The 22,999-nt window shown below is 47.9% G+C and overlaps 1 protein-coding gene and 1 long non-coding RNA gene across 3 annotated transcripts in view; one reads left to right on the plus strand and one right to left on the minus strand.

Annotated features, from left to right (window-relative positions):
* The window catches only part of LOC143522197 (histone deacetylase 4-like), a 76,206-nt gene that overhangs the window by 11,751 nt on the left and 41,456 nt on the right, over window positions 1-22,999 (minus strand). For both annotated transcript variants that reach the window (XM_077015969.1, XM_077015970.1), the window contains 11 exons: window positions 17,518-17,646; window positions 15,769-15,881; window positions 15,379-15,489; window positions 13,891-14,077; window positions 13,446-13,633; window positions 9,645-9,869; window positions 5,421-5,604; window positions 2,579-2,712; window positions 1,490-1,592; window positions 1,136-1,182; window positions 840-947 (listed from right to left, as the gene is read on the minus strand). In XM_077015969.1, the coding sequence (XP_076872084.1) occupies window positions 840-947; window positions 1,136-1,182; window positions 1,490-1,592; window positions 2,579-2,712; window positions 5,421-5,604; window positions 9,645-9,869; window positions 13,446-13,633; window positions 13,891-14,077; window positions 15,379-15,489; window positions 15,769-15,881; window positions 17,518-17,646 (1,529 nt within the window). The remainder of the gene's footprint in view (window positions 1-839; window positions 948-1,135; window positions 1,183-1,489; window positions 1,593-2,578; window positions 2,713-5,420; window positions 5,605-9,644; window positions 9,870-13,445; window positions 13,634-13,890; window positions 14,078-15,378; window positions 15,490-15,768; window positions 15,882-17,517; window positions 17,647-22,999) is intronic.
* Window positions 3,552-4,462, plus strand: LOC143522199 (uncharacterized). Its single transcript, XR_013132960.1, has 3 exons — window positions 3,552-3,827; window positions 3,936-4,038; window positions 4,192-4,462. It is a non-coding gene; the product is annotated as an uncharacterized LOC143522199 (long non-coding RNA).

The raw sequence follows: 22,999 nt of genomic DNA on the forward strand, positions 1-22,999 counted from the left end.
TGATACAGATACACGGTGAGATCAGCTGATACTGATACACAATGAGATCAACTGATACAGGTACACGGTGAGATCAGCTGATACTGATACAGATACACGGTCTGTGTCTGTGAGGGATCTCTGTCTGGGAGAGATCTCAGTCTAGGATCTCAGTCACACGGTGAGATCAGCTGAAACTGATACAGATACACGGTGAGATCAGCTGATACAGATACAGATACACGGTGAGATCAGCTGATACAGATACACGGTGAGATCAGCTGATACAGATACACATACACGGTGAGGTCAGCTGATACTGACACAGATACACAATGAGATCAGCTGATACTGATACAGATACACGGTGAGATCAGCTGATACTGATACAGATACACGGTGAGATCAGCTGATACTGATAAAGACACACGGTGAGATCAGCTGATACTGATAAAGATACACGGTGAGATCAGCTGATACTGATACAGATACACGGTGAGATCAGCTGATACTGATACAGATACACGGTGAGATCAGCTGATACTGATACAGATACATGGTGAGATCAGCTGATACAGATACATGGTGAGATCAGCTGATACTGATACAGATACATGGTGAGATCAGCTGATACTGATACAGATACATGGTGAGATCAGCTGATACTGATACAGATACATGGTGAGATCAGCTGATACTGATACAGATACATGGTGAGATCAGCTGATACTGATACAGATACACGGTGAGATCAGCTGATACTGATACTTCACACGTCCTCTCTCAGACTAACACTCAGACTAACACTCAGACTAACACTCAATACAGCAGAACTGCACTGCTGATCATTAAAAGCTTACCTTCAGTTCTCCTGATGCCACTTTGAAGACAAGTTCAACCACAGAACCAACGGCAAGACGAGCTGAACTGGGAGAATGCACCTCATTCCAGATTGTGTCGCTGTCCACCTGACACACACACACACACACAGACACACACACACACACACACACACACACACACACACAAATATGTAAACACACAACCCCACATGCACATACAAGAAATGGCAACTCAAAGCATCATCTAATTGTCCACACACACACACACACACACACACACACACACACACACAAATGCTTTGCTTTGCACTTACCCCGATCCCACCACAGGGCAGTCTGACAAACATAGATATCACAGAGTCTATAGACAGAAAACAGAGTTCCATTACCACAGTGAAGGTCACAACAATGATAAGGTATTGTTTGTTTTTGTAAATGTTGTTTGTCATTGAATGTTGTGACTTTCTTTGTGTTACATCATTATTAATATTGTGTTTGGGTTATATAATTATTGATGTTGTTTATTTGTTATATCATTAGTGGTGTTGTGTGCTTGTTTTATCATTATTGATGTTTGTTATATAATTTTTGTGTGTTTGTGATGTATTGTGTTTGTTGTGGTGTTTGTGTTTTATATATTTTTTGAAGTTGTGTGTTTGTGAACCTACTGTCCAGTTTCTGCCGCAGTGGGCTGGTCCCATACAGAAGGACATGGGGTTCTGAATGGACCGTCTGTAGTTCCTCCAAAGAAGCTTTACGACCCCGAATACACTGTGTGTGTGTGAGAGTGTGTGTGTGTGTGTGTGTGTGTGTGAGAGAGATAGAGAAAGAGAGAGAGAAAGAGACAAAAAGAGAGAGAGAGTAATAATATACCATCTGTTGCCCAGCTAAATTCTCCAGACACCCTCTGTCCTCATCACCCTCTATCCTGATTACTCTCTATCCCGTCCCCCAGCAGAACAGTGTGTTTACATGTGTGGTGTTTCTAATAAAATGGATGTGAAGGTATTGAACATTTCTTTGGGGAACAGCACCCTCTGGTGGTGTTATACTTGTTCACATTTAGAAGGTATGTTTAAATATAACATAAATAAATTATTTGATATCTACTTCTATGTTTCTTTGTGCAGACAACAAAAAATATTTCAGATAATTTTATTATAGATGTTATGTTGTGTTGTGTTCTCTAGCCACTATAGGCCTGGACGACAGGTGTTATGATAGGTACTGAATGCTGTGATGTTTGCTAATTGTATGTTACCTCACACTGCCCCCTGCAGGCCTGTATGATAGGTGTAGTTTACCTCACACTGCGCTCGTAGGCCTGTATGATAGGTGTAGTTACCTCACACTGCGCTCGTAGGCCTGTATGATAGGTGTAGTTACCTCACACTGCGCTCGTAGGCCTGTATGATAGGTGTAGTTCCTCACACTGCGCTCATAGGCCTGTATGATAGGTGTAGTTCCTCACACTGCGCTCGCAGGCCTGTATGATAGGTGTAGGTTACCTCACACTGCGCTCTTAGACCTGTATGATAGGTGTAGTTTACCTCACACTGCGCTCGTAGGCCTGTATGATAGGTGTAGTTTACCTCACACTGCGCTCGTAGGCCTGTATGATAGGTGTAGTTACCTCACACTGCGCTCGCAGGCCTGTATGATAGGTGTAGTTACCTCACACTGCGCTCATAGGCCTGTATGATAGGTGTAGTTACCTCACACTGCGCTCGTAGGCCTATATGATAGGTGTAGTTTACCTCACACTGCGCTCGTAGGCCTGTCTCCTGCAGCCGTGACCAGATGCTCTGAATGCGACCGGCGTGCTCAGGGTGTGTGTTGGTGTTCCCACACATGCACTGATGCTTTTGCATCAGAGAGTCATAGACAAGGCCTGTATAGTTCAAACACACACACACACACACACACATGTGATATTGTACAGTATATGATGCTAGGCCTGTCACGATAACAAAATTTTCAAAACGATATTGTCCCAGAAATTATCGCGATAAACGATAATATTATATTTATACTTGACGCGTCGCAAGCGGCGCGAAGATCCGCGCGGCGAAAATGACGTAATCGCAGTGGCTCCGCTCGTGCGCGAGGTCGTGCACCTCCAGAGTTGCAATCCCCCCTCCCTCAACAACCTTGGGCTTTGGGCTAATTCTGAGGGGTGGGTTTTACACTGACTTTGTGCGAGAAATTTTTGTAGGACCTGGCAACCCTGTGCACCTCTCAAATTTTGTAACTTCGCGCGCGCCGCGCCTCAGCGCAATGAACAAAGTCATGTTTGCAGGATTCATGCACGTTTAAAAGGTGGAATTCAAGCACTTGTACGTCACTTTAAAAGGTCAATTTCAATAATACCCAGCACGTTAAACTTAATTAAGTTAAATCTTTATATATATATATATACTCGAAATAATTCGCTTTTTATCACATTATTTAATGGATATTTATTTTCAAAACGCCCAATCTTAACGTCTTCACGTTCTCTCATGTTTCGTCCTGTATTTCGTCCTGAAGCTCGTATTTGTTAACGTAATACAAGAGAACAGTTCAGTCAGACAGATATTTGTTGTGAAATGAACAAATTCCAGCACTTTTCAAACCTGAAACACAAATGCAACATTAAAGTTCGTCAGGTAAATGTTCATTCCCCTGTTTCTGAGGGGTGTTTCTTATACTACCACGTATCGTTTCGAATAGTGACGGGACGAACGATACTGGTGCGTCAACACTGTGCCGAGCGCTCAAGAGTGAAACCCCGTATCGGTGCGTATATTGCTTTAAACAAAAATCACGTGACCGATACAAGAAGTGTATCGTTTGGCTGTGTCGCGCCAAATTGTGTTTATAAGGAAACGAACTGTATCGGCATGTCGCGGGTTTGTTGGATGGAGTTTTACTGTTGCTTTTGGATTTTGTATTTTTCCCCTCACGGATCGAACCAGGAAATGTTCCACTGTCTGGAGTCAATTTGATCTTTTGACGCCAAATAAGGTATTGTTTCTCATTTGGACATTATTTTTTTATTAAATATGTTTGTACTCTTTTCTGGTAAGGGGTTTTAATTGTATTCAGATAAAGTAACGTTTTATTTTATTGTAGGTGAAGTGTCGACTCTGCTCCACGGAGCTTTCTTACAAGAGCACTTCATTAATGCCGAGGCATTATAGAGCTCGGCATGGCAATGAAGAATCAGCACATACTGGTGAGAGTACCCCAGGAGTGTTAAAATTCTCAAATAAAATTTAAATGTTTTAATGTAAAATAGTTTATTACACACAAAATGCTTTGTGTAACTATGTAATATTATTTGTAAACTTGTCAGTACTTTAATAAGGCAAAAAATATTTCCTTACAGTTCCTAACAAACAAGCTGTGGATGAGGCTGTGATCAACATGATCATCAAAGACTGTCAGTCCCTCTCCATCGCACTTAGATATTTATGCACACCATCTTCGTCTGTACCCTGTGAAAGACTTTTTTCTAAGACAGGAGAACTTGTATCTAAGAGGATAAATCGCCTTGGAGCCAACACACTTTAAAAACTTTTGTTCCTCAATAAAAATACATAAATGAATGAATTTCTTGTCATTTTTTGTGTTTTATATTATTTTTCTTTTTTATTAATGAGAATCCTTACATAAGCTGCACATTTTAGCTGAATTTTATTAGACAAATTTGCTATATTTTGCAGTTGGTTTAGCATTTACACAAGATTTTAAGCAAATTTTGGACACAACAAATTGAGCAAATGAAATTATAAAATGATGAGATCATATTTTAAGTAAACGTTATGTTAATGTTATGTAAAATGTATGTAAAATGTTAATTAAATATTTCACGAGTTGATGTGTTTTCAGGATGCTTTTCTTTTTGTTTACTTGCAATGATATTATAACTACTGCAGGGGTCACTATTGAGTGACCAACACAGTGTCAATACTGTGTCAACACAGTTTGTGTAGTGTGTCGATACACTCCTTGAGGTATCATCTTCCCATCACTAAAGTTTCGAACAAACCTGCAAAGAAAAGCAAGTATAAACGCTTCCACCGTTCGCGGAGGTAGGCGGAGTCGCACGCTACGGTGACTATAATAAACAACCATTAAATAATGTGATAAAAAGCGAATTATTTCGAATCATTTCGAGTCCTATTAGCCTCGAATACGTTCGCGAACACATCTCCACGTGTGTGTTTGTGTGGAGGCAAAGTTATTGATGCATGCGCTCTCCGTGTCCTGCACTCATTTCCTAACCTGTAGATGTCGCTCTCTGATCACAGATTCGTCTTCCCTTAAGGGGGGAGGGGGTTGCGAGAGGGTTGTTAGTCTCATGTATACAAATATGATACATATATGATACAACGAAAGGTCAGCTGATAAACTGCTAGCAGTAGAAAGGTAATAAGGAGGAATCTGATCATAGGACAGACAGAGACATACAGAGACACATAGACAAACAGAGACAGACAAACAGAGATAGAGATAGATGCATAGACCGGCAGAGACAGCAACAGAGACGGACACATAAGACAGGCAGAGACAGAGACAGATGCACAGACCGGCAGAGACGAAGGATGTTCTGACCTGTGGTGAATCTGGGTTTAGAAGGCACGTCTTGTACACCAATGAAGGAGGCTGACGCGGGAGAAGACTGGGCCCTAGAGAGGGGGCGGTGCCCGGCCAGGTTGACGGACAGGCCGGCAGCCTCCATAGAGGCCTGGTAGTTCCTCAGCTGATGGATCCTTTGCTGCTCCAATAGGATGGCCTGCTGTTCCCCCCACAAAGACACACACACACACACACACACACACACACACACACACACACACACACACACACACACACACACACACAACTAAGCTTAAACCCGTGGTGTGCATGTGCATCTCTGTGTATATGTCTGTGTGTGTGTGTGTGTGTGTGTATTGGAGCTCTGCAGGCCTTGTCAATTATGAAGTACACCCCACCTAAAACAGGAATAAACATTATAGTTTGTAATATAGTAATACCCTATTTGGTGAACTACTGCTGAAAGTTCAGAACCAATTTCATTTTATTTGTTTTCCTTCAGTTTCAGCTGGTATTATCATATCTTCACTGCCATGATCACATTACCCCTGTCCTGCTGTCTTCTCTAGCTTCCCAGAACACAAAGAATAGATTTCAACATTGGATTTTGGTTCAAACATTTAAAGTATGACATGATTTAACTATTTTATACTTCACTGGTTTGGTCTTCGTTAAGCGAACTCGATGTTCCTCCTCAGTGTCACGTAGGGCAACGCCCCCTCTCGTAGCTGTCACTCTGGGTTCCCTCATGTCTGTGTTCCCTGCCTGTTTGTCCCGCCCTGCTCGTTTATTTTGATGATTCCTCGTTTGTTACCACGCCCCTGTGTCATTGTCATCACCTGTCCCTAGTTTGGTTCTATGTATATAAGTCCCGTCATCCCCCAGTCGTGTCATCCGTGATTTTGTCTATCAGTTGGTTTGTTCATCCTGTCGGTTCGTGCATTCGTGAGTTTACGCTGTGTTTCTGTTTTCCGTGTTTGTTCTGCCTGCTCCGTGTCTCCCGTCGTGTTTACGTTCCCTGTCCCATTATGCCCGTGTACCTTACCTGTTCTGGCTGCCCTCCCGGTTTGACCCACGCCTGTCCTTTCGACTCTGATTTTGGTATTCCCTTTAATAAATCTCGCTCCTCTCAGCGATTGTGTCCGTCTCCTCGCTCCGTGGCGCAAGCCACGTTACATAATCACGGATCTAACGAGGACACAGCGAGAGAGCGAGACTCCGGTGAGTTTAGTCGCTGTAACGAGTTGTTGGCTGCTTCCGTGCAGTTTAACACTCATGTGTTACAGCGCGAACGAGCCGGAGACAGGAATACCCCTGGCGCTGTGGGAACAAGGAAGTCTCGTCGCAGACCGAAGAAAGCGCAGTCTCTCACTACTGGCTTTCGCGACGAGACTCCTATTGAGCGCTGGGAGTCTGCCCCGCTTGGCGAACACCACAGGGGTGAGCAACCTGTGGTGCAAGCAGCGGGCAGACGGAACGAGCGCACAGACGAGCCGTGGCTTAACCCTCGGTCGGCTCTCAATGGCTGCTGCGAGCTCCCGACGCCTCAGAGGAGGCGGAGCCATCGCAGAGAGAGCCACCGAGGGGCGTGTGTGTCTGTGTGTTCTTCCAGGCTCGACCCGGACCCTGAGGAGGAGGACCTAACACCGCTGATCCCGCCGGCTACTCCACAGGACACCCCCATGTATTTTTTGGGGGGGAGTACAAGCCACGTCGGCTTGGCGGTCCCGCCCCCCGAGGACGTTGGCTTGGTGGCTCCGCCCCCCGAGGACGTCGGCTTGGTGGTTCCGCCCCCCGAGGACTTCAGCCCGGTGGTTCCGCCCCTGAGGACGTCGGCTTGGTGGTTCTACCCCCCGAAGGTGTCTCGTCCATGCCGGTTCCTGTACCCGCGACCAAGGAGGGGTCGTCCACGCCGGTTCCTGTCCCCGCGACCCTGGAGAGGTCATCCACGCCGGTTCCTGTCCCCACTGCCCGTCGGCAGTCCACGCCGGTTCCTGTCCCCGCTGCCCGTCGGCAGTCCATGCCGGTTCCTGTCCCCGCGACCCTGGAGGGGTCGTCCACGCCGGTTCCTGTCCCCGCTGCCCGTCGGCAGTCCACGCCGGTTCCTGTCCCCGCGACCCTGGAGGGGTCGTCCACGCCGGTTCCTGTCCCCGCGACCCTGGAGAGGTCGTCCACGCCGGCTCCCGTTCCCGCTGCCCGCCAGCGGACCCTGCCTGTTCCCGCTGCACGCCAGCGGACCCTGCCTGTTCCCGCTGCCCGCCAGAGGACCCTGCCTGTTCCCGCTGCCCGCCAGCGGACCCTGCCTGTTCCCGCTGCCTGTCTGCCGGCTCCTGTGCCCGCTGCCTGCCGCCCGGCCGCACCTGTCGCCCCAGAGACTGTGCTGCCCACGTGTGGGCTTGGACTCAGTGTGTTGTCTGCTCCGCCCCGTGTTCCTGCCTCTATGCCTGTGTCCCCCTTGCTCCCCTGTTCCGTCCCTGGCTTTGTTTTGGTTCCTGTCCCCATGGTTGTGTCTGTTCGTGTCCATGTTCCTGTTCCTGTGTCTGTTCCCGGTGGTGTCGTCTCCGTCCCTGTCCCCATGTCTGTTCCCCAAGTCGTCACCCACCTTGTGCCTGTGCCTGTCTCAGTCGTCCAAGCCGTGTTTGCCTCCGTGTATGCCTCTGCCCTGTCCCCTGGCCCGTCTCCTGTGTCTGTTCCCGGTCCTGCTCCCATGCCTCGCCCTGTCCCTGCCTGTATCGCCATGCCCCAGCCCGGCTCCTGGCCCGTCTCTGGTTCCCCTGTCCCTGCTGTGCCCCGGTCTCCGTGCCCTGCTTTCCCCTTGTCTGTGTCCGCTGTCCCTGTCCTGTCTGCCCTTGCGTGCCCCGGAGTGGCACGCTTTGAGGGGGGGTTCTGTCACGTAGGGCAACGCCCCCTCTCGTAGCTGTCACTCTGGGTTCCCTCATGTCTGTGTTCCCTGCCTGTTTGTCCCGCCCTGCTCGTTTATTTTGATGATTCCTCGTTTGTTACCACGCCCCTGTGTCATTGTCATCACCTGTCCCTAGTTTGGTTCTATGTATATAAGTCCCGTCATTCCCCAGTCGAGTCATCCGTGATTTTGTCTATCAGTTGGTTTGTTCATCCTGTCGGTTCGTGCATTCGTGAGTTTACGCTGTGTTTCTGTTTTCCGTGTTTGTTCTGCCTGCTCCATGTCTCCCGTCGTGTTTACGTTCCCTGTCCCATTATGCCCGTGTACCTTACCTGTTCTGGCTGCCCTCCTGGTTTGACCCACGCCTGTCCTTTCGACTCTGATTTTGGTATTCCCTTTAATAAATCTCGCTCCTCTCAGCGATTGTGTCCAAGCCACGTTACACTCAGCTACACCCCTGTACACTCCTCTATACTCCTGTACTCTCCTCTATGCTCCTGTTCACTCCTCTATGCTCCTCTACACTCCTGTATACTCCTGTATACTCCTCTACACTCCTCTACACTCCTGTATACTCCTGTATACTCCTCTACACTCTGCAGATTGCAGCATCTAAATGGGATTTGGCATGTATGAAAACAGCCACCAGGTGGCAGTTATAATCAACACCTGAGCCCTGCTTTACAGACAGCAACACCTGAGCCCTGCTTTACGGACTGCAACATCTGAGCCCTGCTTTACGGACCACAACACCTGAGCCCTGTTTTACGGGCCGCAACACCTGAGCCCTGCTTTACGGGCCGCAACACCTGAGCCCTGCTTTAAGGACAGCAACACCTGAGCCCTGCTTTACGGGCTGCAACACCTGAGCTCTGCTTTACGGACTACAACACCTGAGCCTTGCTTTACGGGCCGCAACACCTGAGCTCTGCTTTACGGACCACAACACCTGAGCCCTGCTTTACGGGCCGCAACATCTGAGCTCTGCTTTACGGGCCACAACACTTGAGCCCTGCTTTACGGACCGCAACACATGTTCCACAAAAACAGAAACCAGAGAAGCACCAATACATATAGAGAAACATAAGTTTACACTGGAGAACCAGTTATTATAATCCCGAACCAGATAATCCCGTTTGGAAGATTTTGATTACGGCAGCTGTATGCTTGTGCCAGGCGTTTCCAGCTCTCTCCACTGGCCTCATAACACGAGTGTCAGAGAGTCAGAGAAAAGGAAACAAAACCCCAGTACTTGGACTCGTGGAAGACTCGCGGAGGACTCTGTGGAGGACTCAAGAGGAGGACAGGCGTGGCTCATCCATCTGGGGCTCTCTAACCTGTTTGAAGAGCTCTTCTGGTCCTTCCTCCTCCTGTGGGTCCGGGGGCTCCTGCTTGATGATGACACTCAGCGGTTGGCCCGCTTCCTGGGCGGAGTCCTTGATGATGACACTCAGTGGTAGGCTTGCCTCCTGGGCGGAGTCCTGTTGTTCTCTAAGCTCCTCCTCCGTCTCCTCAGGATGGCTCTGGTGCTGCCGGCCAACCTCACCAGGCTTGGTCAATATCTAACACAGCAAAAGAACATACAACAAAAACGGAAGGTCTAGTCATATTTTAGCCTATGCACACTATTCCTGTAGAGGGAATCTAAAGAGAGTAATATGTCCTCAGTACTTGTCCACACAGAACTTGGACAGCATGTTGTATCAACCTGCACTTGGCCGATACATAATGGGACAATTATGTGAATAACGAGAGAACAGTGTTCACTCATCATAGGAAACATTGTGTTAACTATTAACTAGCTATTTTCAGTGAGAAATATTGCCACTTTGTGCAACTCAGACTAATGAATTCAGACTAACTCAAACTCAACTGAACAACAGATAAAAAGAAAAGAACTAAACAAAAATGGCTCCAAAGTTTTTCGTGATGGAGCACACAAGCTCCCCTCGAGGGTTCTGCATAAATGTATTTTATTAGCCTGGTGTGTTAGTGGCGTGAGTTTGCAGATTCCACAGAATTTTTCTGTATTTTTCAGGCGATTGTAAGGGACCAAAGAGATAATTGGCGATAAAGAACAAATGTATTTATTTGGTTCACCATGTCATCATTATCCACTACGCTTGATGCTCCAACACAGGGATCTTTAAGAATGGCTGTTAGTTGGTGCTAAGCGTACTGTATAAGGAACGTAATGTATTTTTTCCTGGTTTCTGTACTCAGAAAAAGCTAGTACAGGACTAGCCAAGCAGGAGAGGTTAGCTGGTCATGTACTCTGGACAGGGAAGGTTAGCTAGCTGGTCCTGCAGGATCTCACTGGAGAACATCCCAAATACACCAGCACACTGTCTGTCAGGCTATGACATCAGCACAGTCTGTCAGACTATGACATCAGCACATTGTCTGTCAGACTATGACATCAGCACATTGTCGGTCAGGCTATGACATCAGCACATTGTCGGTCAGGCTATGACATCAGCACATTGTCGGTCAGGCTATGACATCAGCACACTGTCTGTCAGGCTATGACATCAGCACAGTCTGTCAGGCTATGACATCAGAACACTGTCTGTTAGGCCTCCCCGAGTCATAACACAGAGTGAGACAAAGAACAAGAGAGTGAAGGATAGGACCAGAGTGATCTTTACTGAGCATGCTCATAAACAGACCCACAGAGCTGTCAATCACTCCTGCAGCGCTCGTCTGATAGGACAACACACAGTGGAGGCTCTGGGACTCACAGCACTCCAGCACATGTTTTATGCATGTGCCACAGGGGACAGGTTAGTTCTATAGACAGTTACTGTGATCGCTCTGCACACTGTACTTCCCATCAACAATCGCCTTTGTCACAATTGTGCCTCTTCTGCTCACATCACCCATTATCCATATCAATACTCAGTTATTGACAAGGAGTAGAACACCAATCAAAACTGGAGCTGGTGGATCTGAGAGTTTCCTGGTCTGAGGGCCACTGGGTCTGAGGGCCACTGGGTCTGAGGGCCACTGGGTCTGAGGGCTACTGGGTCTGAGGGCTACTGGGTCTGAGGGCCACTGAGTCTGAGGGTTTCCTGGTCTGAGGGCCACTGGGTCTGAGGGCCACTGGGTCTGAGGGCTACTGTATCTGAGGGCTTCCTGGTCTGAGGGCCACTGGGTCTGAAGGCTGGTGGATCTGAGGGCCACTGGGTCTGAGGGCCACTGGGTCTGAGGGCTATTGGATCTGAAGGCTGGTGGATCTGAGGGCCACTGGATCTGAGGGCCACTGGGTCTGAGGGCCACTGGGTCTGAGGGCTACTGGATCTGAAGGCTGGTGGATCTGAGGGCCACTGGGCAGCTGACACAAAAATTATGTATAAATGTCCTCGTAAGAAACCTCTACTGTCTGCTCCTGTCTGTTCATTACTAAAGAATGGACTAATCTGTCTATGAAACGAATTTGAGCTTATCCTGTTTAGTATCGTGTTTTTTATGATTAGCATTAGCCCTTATGTTAGGTAGTCTTTGTTCATCTGTATCTTAAGTCCCCTCGTGTGGGTTGTGGGCATTGTTGACCACAGTCAACACACCGTCAGCTAGGACACTGAAGTGGGGGGGAGAGATTCAGCCCACAGTGTACGTGCAACATTTTCTGGTGCTGATGCACTGTAAACATATCCCACTCAACCAAAACAACTCTCACATGTCCTGTAGGTTGCCATGACACTGCTACACTGTTTTCATAACAAAGGCTGTGTAGTTACAGTTATAGTGTCATACATTAAGAATGTGATGTGTTTGATGAATCTTAATGAATATGCCTGATTCAACAACAGATAACAACAAATTTCTGTGTCAGACAGCATTTGACACTCTCATCGCATCTCAATCCATTACATTACAAATTATGGCAGCTGTTCATAGCCAGAGTGACTGAAACGTGTATCAGTATGATGTGTTATCACCAGTACGAGGGCAGTCACTGTCTGGTGGTTAGGGAACTGGTCTTGTGACCGGAGGGTCGTGGGTTCGATTCCCAGACCTGAGGCCATGACTGAGGTGCCCCTGAGCAAGGCCCCAATTGCTCACTTGTATAAAAAATTTGATTAAAATGTAAGTCGCTCTGGATAAGGGCGTCTGCAAAATGCCATAAATGTAAAAAATGTAATAGTGTATCAGTATGACGTGTATCAGTATCAGTATTGCGTTCATCATTAGATAACTGTGTCAGATTATCTGACACGCTAGTGTCAGATACAGGGATCAGATCTGTCTGGTGTTCTGAGGCTGTGCTAGTGTCAGATACAGAGATCAGATCTGTCTGGTGTTCTGAGGCTGTGCTAGTGTCAGATACAGAGATCAGATCTGTCTGGTGTTCTGAGGCTGTGCTAGTGTCAGATACAGGGATCAGATCTGTCTGGTGTTCTGAGGCTGTGCTAGTGTCAGATACAGAGATCAGATCTGTCTGGTGTTCTGAGGCTGTGCTAGTTGCTAGTGTCAGATACAGAGGTCAGATCTGACTAGTGTTCTGAGGCTGTGCTAGTGTCAGATACAGAGATCAGATCTGTCTGGTGTTCTGAGGCTGTGCTAGTGTCAAGAACAGAGATCAGATCTGTCTGGTGTTCTGAGGCTGTGCTAGTGTCAGATACAGAGATCAGATCTGTCTGGTGTTCTGAGGCTGTGCTAGTGTCAGATACAGAGATCAGATCTGTCTGGTGTTCTGAGGCTGTGCTAGTGTCAGATACAGGGATCAGATCTGTCTAGTGTTCTGAGGCTGTGCTAGTGTCAGATACAGAGATCAGATCTGTCTGGTGTTCTGAGGCTGTGCTAGTGTCAGATACAGAGATCAGATCTGTCTGGTGTTCTGTGCTGTGCTAGTGTCAGATACAGAGATCAGATCTGTCTGGTGTTCTGTGCTGTGCTAGTGTCAGATACAGAGATCAGATCTGTCTGGTGTTCTGAGGCTGTGCTAGTGTCAGATACAGGGATCAGATCTGTCTGGTGTTCTGAGGCTGTGCTAGTGTCAGATACAGAGATCAGATCTGTCTGGTGTTCTGAGGCTGTGCTAGTGTCAAGAACAGAGATCAGATCTGTCTGGTGTTCTGAGGCTGTGCTAGTGTCAGATACAGAGATCAGATCTGTCTGGTGTTCTGTGCTGTTACCTTGCTGATGTGAAGCTGCTGGAATTGAAGTTTGTGCTTCTCCAGGAAGTGCTGGTGTTGCTGTTGGAGCACCAGGTGCTGCAGGCCCTGGCTGCTCTGGGGTAGAGGTGCCGACTGCGTGCGGCCCAGTGGACGGTGCTCGCGCAGTTTATGCAGAGAAGGAGATTGGAGAGGGAGGGCACTGACACCTGCGCACAGCACGAGGCACGTACATTTGCATATAATTTGCATATCATTCACATTGCATTAACATATCCTATGCGTATTGCATACATTTCATAAACATATGCATATAAAACATATACATATCACACACATATGCACATCATATGAATATCATATATTTGCATATATACATATATATAACATGCATAATAACACATATATACATATCATATGCATATCTCACAGCCTTCACCAGGAACAAGTGCACTTCCACACCCACCTGTGGCTAGAGGACTCGGTGTGGCTGACTGCTCCAGGAGAACCATGTGCTGCAGCAGTGCATTGTGGGAACTAGCTGAGTCGGCGGTGCCCAGGTAGGCGGGTAGCTGGGAGGTGCCCAGGAACGCAGTGGTCATGGGTAAACTGGTAACGGGCAAGCGTTCGCCGTCCTGCTGGCCAGATGACACCTAGATGTGCAAGTAGAAATCCCCTGAGTCTAAGACACTGATGTCACTCTTCTCTTTCACACACACACACACACACATGCAATTATAGACAAAGTATAGAGTGATGCACTTGTCTATGATGTCTATGCTTTTTTTTGTGTAATTTGTGTGTTAATGGGCCGCCCAATGGAGGATGGGTTCCCTTTTGAGTCTTGGTCCTCCCAAGGTTTCTTCCTAATCCCCACCATCTAGGGAGTTTTTCCTTGCCACTGTCGCCTTTGGCTTGCTCATTAGGGATTTGGACCCATAGTATTGTTAACCTTGTAAATCCTGTAAAGCGCTTTGTGACAACATGTGTTGTGAAAAGCGCTATATAAATATATTTGATTTGATTTTGATTTTATTTGATGTATTGAAGAAAGTGTCTGGCCACTGTCACAGGGAGGTATTAAGAGGTATTTAGCAGGGTATGGAGGGTTTAGTAGGGTATGAAGGTTTTAGTAGGGTATGGAGGGTTTAGTAGGCTATGGAGGTTTTAGTAGGTTATGAAGGGTTTAGTAGGGTATGGAGGTTTTAGTAGGTTATGAAGGGTTTAGTAGGGTATGGAGGGTTTAGTAGGGTATGGAGGTTTTAGTAGGTTATGAAGGGTTTAGTAGGGTATGGGGGTTTAGTAGGGTATGGAGGGTTTAGTAGGGTATGGAGGTTTTAGTAGGTTATGAAGGGTTTAGTAGGGTATGGAGGGTTTAGTAGGGTATGGAGGTTTTAGTAGGTTATGAAGGGTTTAGTCGGGTATGGGGGGTTTAGTAGGGTATGGAGGGTTTAGTAGGGTATGGGAGGGTTTAGTAGGTTATGAAGGTTTTAGTAGGGTATGGATGGTTTAGTAGGGTATGGGGGTTTAGTAGGGTATGGAGGGTTTAGTAGGGTATGGAGGTTTTAGTAGGTTATGAAGGGTTTAGTAGGGTATGGAGGTTTTAGTAGGTTATGAAGGGTTTAGTAGGGTATGGGGGGTTTAGTAGGGTATGGAGGGTTTGGTAGGGTATGGAGGGTTTAGTAGGGTATGGAGGTTTTAGTAGGTTATGAAGGGTTTAGTAGGGTATGGGGGGTTCTGAATGATTGATTAAGGAAGGTTCACATGATAATGTAAAGAGTCAGATCACAAACAAGAGAAAACAAAAAGAGAGGGTTCAAGAGATAGAAGAAGAGGGTGAGTATGAGGGCGAGTGTGAAGGTGAAGGCGAGGGTGAGTGTATGAGTGTGAGGGTGAGTGTATGAGTGTGAGGGTGAGTGTATGAGTGTGAGTGTATGAGTGTGAGGATTCTCACGCTGCTGCTGGCTGGTAGTCCCAGGGTGATGTTGGGCAGTGATGGAGATGTGTAGAGGGACAGCTGCACCACTGAGCCATCACGTCCAGAGAGCCTGCTAGCTACAGAGGCCTACAACACACACACACACACACACACACACACACACACACACACACACACACACACACACACACACAAAGTAGAGCTATCAAAATGGAAGACATCACATCAAACAAACTCCAACAATGTAATGACACACGGAACGGTGTTGCGCTGTGCTGTGTTCTGTGCCATCTCTGTGTTGTGACCTCGGTGTTGTGACCTCGGTGTTGTGACCTCGGTGTTGTGACCTCCGTGTTGTGACCTCCGTGTTGTGACCTGTTCTGTGAGCTGCAGCGGTGTGTTTACCTCAGGGGAGCTGGAGGAGACGGCCGTGCTGATGCCGTTCTCACACAGGCTGCTGTGGGAGCTGTTGTTGGGAGAACTGGGTCCAGATCCTGGAGCACTGCTGCATACAGAGTCTGTCCACAAACACAGCACACGCCAAGGTGTTACACAACCACAACACACATCACGGTGTTACACAAACAAAACCAGTGATGCCGGTAACGTGTTACTTAGTAACGCGTTACTGTAGTCGGACTACTTTTTTCAGTAACGAGTAGTCTAACGCAACTACTATTTAAAAACTAGTAGTCAGATTAAAGTTACTTATCTAAAACATCGTGCGTTACTATTTCTGCATTTCGGGGGAACGTAGGTTATATTTATTCATTCTTATTTTTTGGCTACACGTTTCTTACGCGGTTACGTAATCTCTGCTCTGCGGCGCCAAAGTCAGATGGAAGGAGAGGTTCGCCTTTAGCAGCTGGAAATACAGGCATTATTTTGATTTTATTTCGGCTCAGGAAGACAACATTAAGGTCCGTTGTACACTCTGTCCTGGCGACAGAGTGCTGTCTACTTTCAAAAACACAACGTCAAACCTGAAAAAAAAAACCGGGGCTTGGCGGCGAACGTAAATTGTTACCGGGCGGGGTGTAAAATGGACTAAATTCAGTATTATATCGCGATCGATCGATCGCCGGTGGTTGGCGCCAGATCGAACTAGTAACTCATTGAATCATAGATGTGGATCAGAGGTAAATAAACTAGATTTTTTTTCGGCGTGAGATATCGGAAGTGTGGCGTGTAAGCGTGTGAAGACAGTCAAATGCGTGTGTCTCAATGCGTGAGAGATGGCAACCCTGTAAGTGGGCGGAGTTGAACAGAAAGACTGTCTTATTTATTTATTTAAAAAACATGTAGGCCTAAGCCTATTTCAAGAAAAAGTTTACAAATGCCAGTGTCATTTTTGATGTTCCGGTTAAAATACATGTCAATAAAGTGAGTATTGGCAGAACTGGTAGTCATTTTCATGTTATCAGCCTCTGCTGAAAGTAACTAAAAGTAATCAAACTTAGTTACTTTTAAAAGCAAGTAGTCAGTAACTTAACTGAGTTACTTTTTAAAGAAGTAGTCAGTAGTCAGTAGTCGGATTACTGTTTCAAAGTAACTATGGCAACACTGAACAAAACACACATCAAGGTGTTACACAAACACAGCACACATCAAGGTGTTACACAAACACAGCACACATCAAGGTGTTACACAAACACAACACACATCACGGTGTTACACAAACACAGCACACATCAAGGTGTTACACAAACAAAACACACATCAAGGTGTTACACAAACACAACACACATCAAGGTGTTACACAAACACAGCACACATCAAGGTGTTACACAAACAAAACACACATCAAGGTGTTACACAAACACAACACACATCAAGGTGTTACACAAACACAGCACACATCACGGTGTTACACAAACACAGCACATATCACGGTGTTACACAAACACAGCACACATCACGGTGTTACACAACCACAACACACGCCAAGGTGTTACACAAACACAACACACACCAAGGTGTTACACAAACACAACACACGTCAAGGTGTTACACAAACACAACACACACCAATGCGTTACACAAACACAACACACTAAGATTACACAAATATGACACTAGAAAGGACTTAAAAGTTCCAGACAGACTTCCACAAACACGAGACAGAACGGAGTCGCACAGGTGCAGTGTGTGTACCTGCCGTGTCTAGAGAGCGCTTCCTGGATGAGCTGATGTGGTTGTCCTTCCTTCGCAGTAACGGGCTGCTTCTCCTCTCCGTCACCTTCTGCTTCAGACGGGACCGCACCTTCAGGTTGGGCTCGGACGCTACACAGACCAGGGAAGCGTGCGGTTAGACCCTATCCTGTGTTATACCGGTCCTAACGTGTCCAGCAGAGAGGACCGTCCCCACGTGTCCTGCAGAGTGTCCTGCAGGACAATGTGCTGCTCACCACACCCCAACACACACCACACCCCAATACACCCTACACCCCAGCACACCCCACACCCCAACACACATCACACCCCAACAAACACCACACCCAAGCACACCCCTGCACACCCTGCACCCCAACACAGCCCACACCCCAAAACACACCACACCCCTGCACACCCCACACCCCAACACACACCACACCCAAGCACACCCCTGCACACCCTGCACCCCAACACAGCCCACACCCCAAAACACACCACACCCCTGCACACCCCACACCCCAACACACACCACACCCAAGCACACCCCTGCACACCCTGCACCCCAACACAGCCCACACCCCAAAACACACCACACCCCTGCACACCCCACACCCCAACACAGCCCCTCCTGCACCAGTCCCTCCCCCAGGGCGAAGAAGGCCCCGTTGATTCGCCTGGAGGTTACTGGAAGCGATGCTGCTATGGCATAGACCAGCCGTCAAGCAAACGAGCTCCTAACTAACGGGTTAATTAACATAAACAAACCCCACAAGTTCGTCACTGCTACGGACAGAGAGGGGAAAAACGGCGGGGGAAAATGAATCAGGTCATTGTGGAGGGCCAACGCTCCAGGTGGGAACAGCTGATGTCCACGCTGCCAGCGTCCAGTGCCGTCTCACCTTATCTGGGGTGTGAGGAGGAATCCCTCAGCAGTGTAAATACAGCCCCCCCAGCCCAAAACCACCTAGAGAATGCAGGTTCAGTAGGAACTTTTCATTCAACGACAGAACGATGTCGGACAGCAGTGAGAACACAATCCAGATCGCGTAGCTTCCTCCTCTACTACACACTAGTGTAAGAGTCACACACACACACATACACACAGGCGTACTCACACAAAAACACCCACAAACACAGCACCCCACACCCAAGTCACTCTAGCTACCTGGAATGTGATCCTGACGGCCAGTGTAAACTGGCGTATCTCCAGCACCAAGGCTAGAGTCAACAGAGACGCTCGGGTCTCTCCACCAAGTTAATGAATGTACAGTAGCAGTACCATTACACTGGAGTATGTAGCAGTACCATTACACTAGAGAATGTAGCAGTACCATTACACTGGAGTATGTAGCAGTACCATTACACTGGAGTATGTAGCAGTACCATTACACTGGAGTATGTAGCAGTACGGTTACACTGGAGTATGTAGCAGTACGGTTACACTGGAGTATGTAGCAGTACGGTTACACTAGAGTATGTAGCAGTATGGTTACACTAGAGAATGTAGCAGTACGGTTACACTAGAGAATGTAGCAGTACGGTTACACTAGGGGATGTAGCAGTACGGTTACACTAGAGTATGTAGCAGTACGGTTACACTAGAGAATGTAGCAGTACGGTTACACTAGAGTATGTAGCAGTACGGTTACACTAGAGAATGTAGCAGTACGGTTACACTAGGGGATGTAGCAGTACGGTTACACTAGAGTATGTAACAGTACCATTCAGAGATCGTATATATAAGTGGACTGGACGACATGAGTGAAAAGTGAAGCCTCCGTAAGTCAACTGCCCTCTAGTGGCTGGCTGCAGTACAACTTTTAACCCCGCCCATTCCCATGTAAGTGAACGAGCCGGACAAGAAACTTTGAATTTTTATTACACGTAAAATAGGTTTTTTGAGCAATTATATTTTGTGAATTCTATAAGACCCCATTGCGTTAGTATCTCTCCCAGTGTTTTTCTCTACGATAAACAGATTTTATAGAAGTTATTAAGTGTTACTTAAAGGGGTGTGGCGATAAGGTGATTGACAATTAATAGCTGCGTTGAATGACAATACCAGACTGTGACGATGGGTGCGAGGCGAAGGACGAGACACAGATCCTTGCTTTAGCAGACGTCACGTTTATTTCTACCACTATTGCGCAAGACAGCGCACGTAAAACATAGACCACTCACACTGAAACGTGTAGACTTAGACAACGACGAGCACAAGACACTGCGCGAACGCACATTAAATAGACAGACCACATCAACCCCACGTGACGACGAGACGAGCCACAGGTGAGACGGATAATGACAAGACGCACCCGCACCCACAGAGAGACACTGACGCAGACGAATAGACGCAGACAACGTTAACACATGCCCCAAAGGAAGGGTTCGGGGACCGTAGCGTGACAGACGCCCCCACCAAGGGCACTACCCGTCCCGGGGTGCCAACAGGACCGAGTGCCCCGAACCCACGTCGATGGGCGGATCCGAAGCACCCAGTCCTGCGTCTGGGAGATGACCGCCCTCGGTGGAGAGTCCGCCACCAACAGCTTAGAACACCCTCCCTGGGAAGACCGGGGAAAACACGTTAGACACGTTTAACGGGACGGACACAAACACACAAACAGGAACACTTACACACAGAGGAACAAACGGGAAAAAGGGGTTCGGTACACATACGGGCAGACTCACAAACACTGGGACAGACACACACGAAACAGGCGCCAGACTGCGCGCCAGGAGTAGAGCGATAAGGGGAGAGAGATCGGGAGCTGCAGGTGCTGCAGCGAACGGTCCTCCTCCAGGCTTTGCTGCGCCGGGTGCAGCGCGGCGGGCGGACGCGCCGGGTGCAGCGCGGCGGGCGGACGCGCCAGGTGCAGCGCGGCGGGCGGACGCGCCAGGTGCAGCGCGGCGGGTGGACTCTCCCCCCAGCTGGCCGTATGGTACGCCCGTCTCGCTCCGCGACCGTCCTCTGGAGTCGACCGTGGGCTCTTCCACCTCCATCTCGGTCGCCTCGCTGTCCCGGCTCCAACTCATGGGCTGCTCCGGGCTGCCACCCCCGGGAGCAGTCCATCCTCTCTCCTCCGGAGCGATCTGAGGACGGGGTCCACCTCCCCTTCAAAGTCCCAGCAGAACACTCAGAGGGGGGCGGACTGCCCTCTTCCTCTGAGTAGAGTTCGCTGTCCGTGCACTCTGAGACGCCTGAGTGCACGGACGGAGGACGATCTTCCTCTTCGTACTCCTCCTCTTCCTCACCGTAACCTACGGCAGGTGCGGAGTACTCCGACGGAGGGTAATCTTCGTACTCCCCCTCCTCCTCACCGTAGCCTACAGCCGATGCGGAGTACTCCGACGGAGGGTAATCGTCTTCGTACTCCTCCTCCTCACCACCGTAGTTAACGGTGAAGGCGTCGCAAACCGACGGAGGGTAATCCACCTCCTCTTCCTCACCACAGTTCACAGTGGAGGCGTCGCATATCGACGGAGGGTAGGCGTCTTCTCCCTCTTCACCCTCACCGTAGTATATGGCGGGGGCGGAACAAACCGAGGGAGCCTGGTCTTCCTCTTCGCCTTCCTCTTCCTCATCCTCGCCTTCCGAGCCCTCTTCTGAGAACTCGCCTTCCGGGGTTTTCTCGGTGGCGCATATCTCCACGGCACCTACCCCTAGAGGTGAGAGGTCCCGGGAAGGCGAGGGGTGTCGCTCTCGCCACATTCGTTCCGCGGTCTCACGGAAATACACCGCCATCTCCGCGGTGGAGGATGCCTGAGCCTGACGCAGCATGAGCGCACAGACAGGGTCCTGCTGCATCATCTCAGGGGTCGCTGTGGTCTTGCGGTGCTGGCCAGGGGAAGAGGCGTGACATCGCTTGCTGGGCTTCTTGCCCTTCTTTGGTCGGGTCACGTAGCCTGGCATACTTGGGTGTCTCAGACGGCTCGTTGTTCTGTGACGATGGGTGCGAGGCGAAGGACGAGACACAGATCCTTGCTTTAGCAGACGTCACGTATATTTCTACCACTATTGCGCAAGACAGCGCACGTAAAACATAGACCACTCACACTGAAACGTGTAGACTTAGACAACGACGAGCACAAGACACTGCGCGAACGCACATTAAATAGACAGACCACATCAACCCCACGTGACGACGAGACGAGCCACAGGTGAGACGGATAATGACAAGACGCACCCGCACCCACAGAGAGACACTGACGCAGACGAATAGACGCAGACAACGTTAACACACGCCCCAAAGGAAGGGTTCGGGGACCGTAGCGTGACACAGACGCTCAAACGTGAACGCGCTCAACAGCAAAACTCTATCAAAACTCTCGACAGCAGTATTAAAACCTTTTACCTTTGTTTATTTTGTAAAACGTCAAAAGTGTCTTTATATCACACCTCAATGTCTTGTTCTGCAGTAAATTGTAACAGACCATTAGGGTCAAGTTCTTTGCAGCTCTTTCGGTAAGTAGTTCAGTTAGATATTTGACTAGCTAGCCAGATGTTAACTTTAAATCCTCTCAGGTTAGCCAATTGTGCTAGCTAGTTCGTAGTTTAGCAAATTGAACGAAATGTACTTGAAGCATAGACCGTGTATACGTCTATATGTGTGTGTGTGTGTATACACCAGAGACCGTCTATATATACGGTATACACATACAAGATTAATTATGTATATATAGTTGAAGTCACATTAAGTGAATGACTAGTGAAAATCGCACAACACATATGCCAACTACAAATACATTGTTTATTATTTAGCGTGAAGATTAATTTCAGTTAGAATGTTTTGTGCTAAGTGCGATTCAAAGCAAAGGATTCTTATTCAGCATAGGATTAGGGTTAGTAATTACCATCACGCTATAAAGTAAGTAGCATAAATTCACGGGTTGTAACTTTTGAACTGCTTCTTGAAGCTGTGTCAAAAGTGCTATACAGATGAGCTGGCCAAGCTGGTTTTCCTTGGAAAGGAGAGCAGGGGTTGGCGCTTCAAACGCGTACCATGTCATTAGCAAGACAAAGGGCACTAATCGAATTTTAATGTTGCATTGTGTTCCAGGTTTGAAAAGTGCTGAAGTTTTGGCTAAGCTTATTTAAAATGCTTGAAATTGTAATGGTATTTCGTTTCACAACAAATAGCTGTCTGACTGAATAGTTTGCTTGGAAAAACTCATTTTGCTGCTGAATGTAACTACTAAAGTAACTCTAACGTAGTTACTTTTAAAATCAAGTAATATGTAATGTAACTAAGTTACTTTTAAAGCGCCCCCTAGTGGGCCCGCCGGCGGGCCCAGCTATTTTAGGGCCTTATAAAACATATTAAACATTAATGAATCTCCGAACAAAAGCGATAAATTCAAAATTTCCTATCCCATCTACATGCCTACCGAGTTTCAGACGTCTACGTGCAGCCGATCGCGAGATATCCGGCTTTGAAGTTGGTGACAAAAGTGCACCCGACATATCCGTTTAAAAAACATATTT

This window comes from Brachyhypopomus gauderio, chromosome 8, assembly GCF_052324685.1.
Source record: "Brachyhypopomus gauderio isolate BG-103 chromosome 8, BGAUD_0.2, whole genome shotgun sequence".
In the NCBI taxonomy this organism is placed as follows: Eukaryota; Metazoa; Chordata; class Actinopteri; order Gymnotiformes; family Hypopomidae; genus Brachyhypopomus; species Brachyhypopomus gauderio.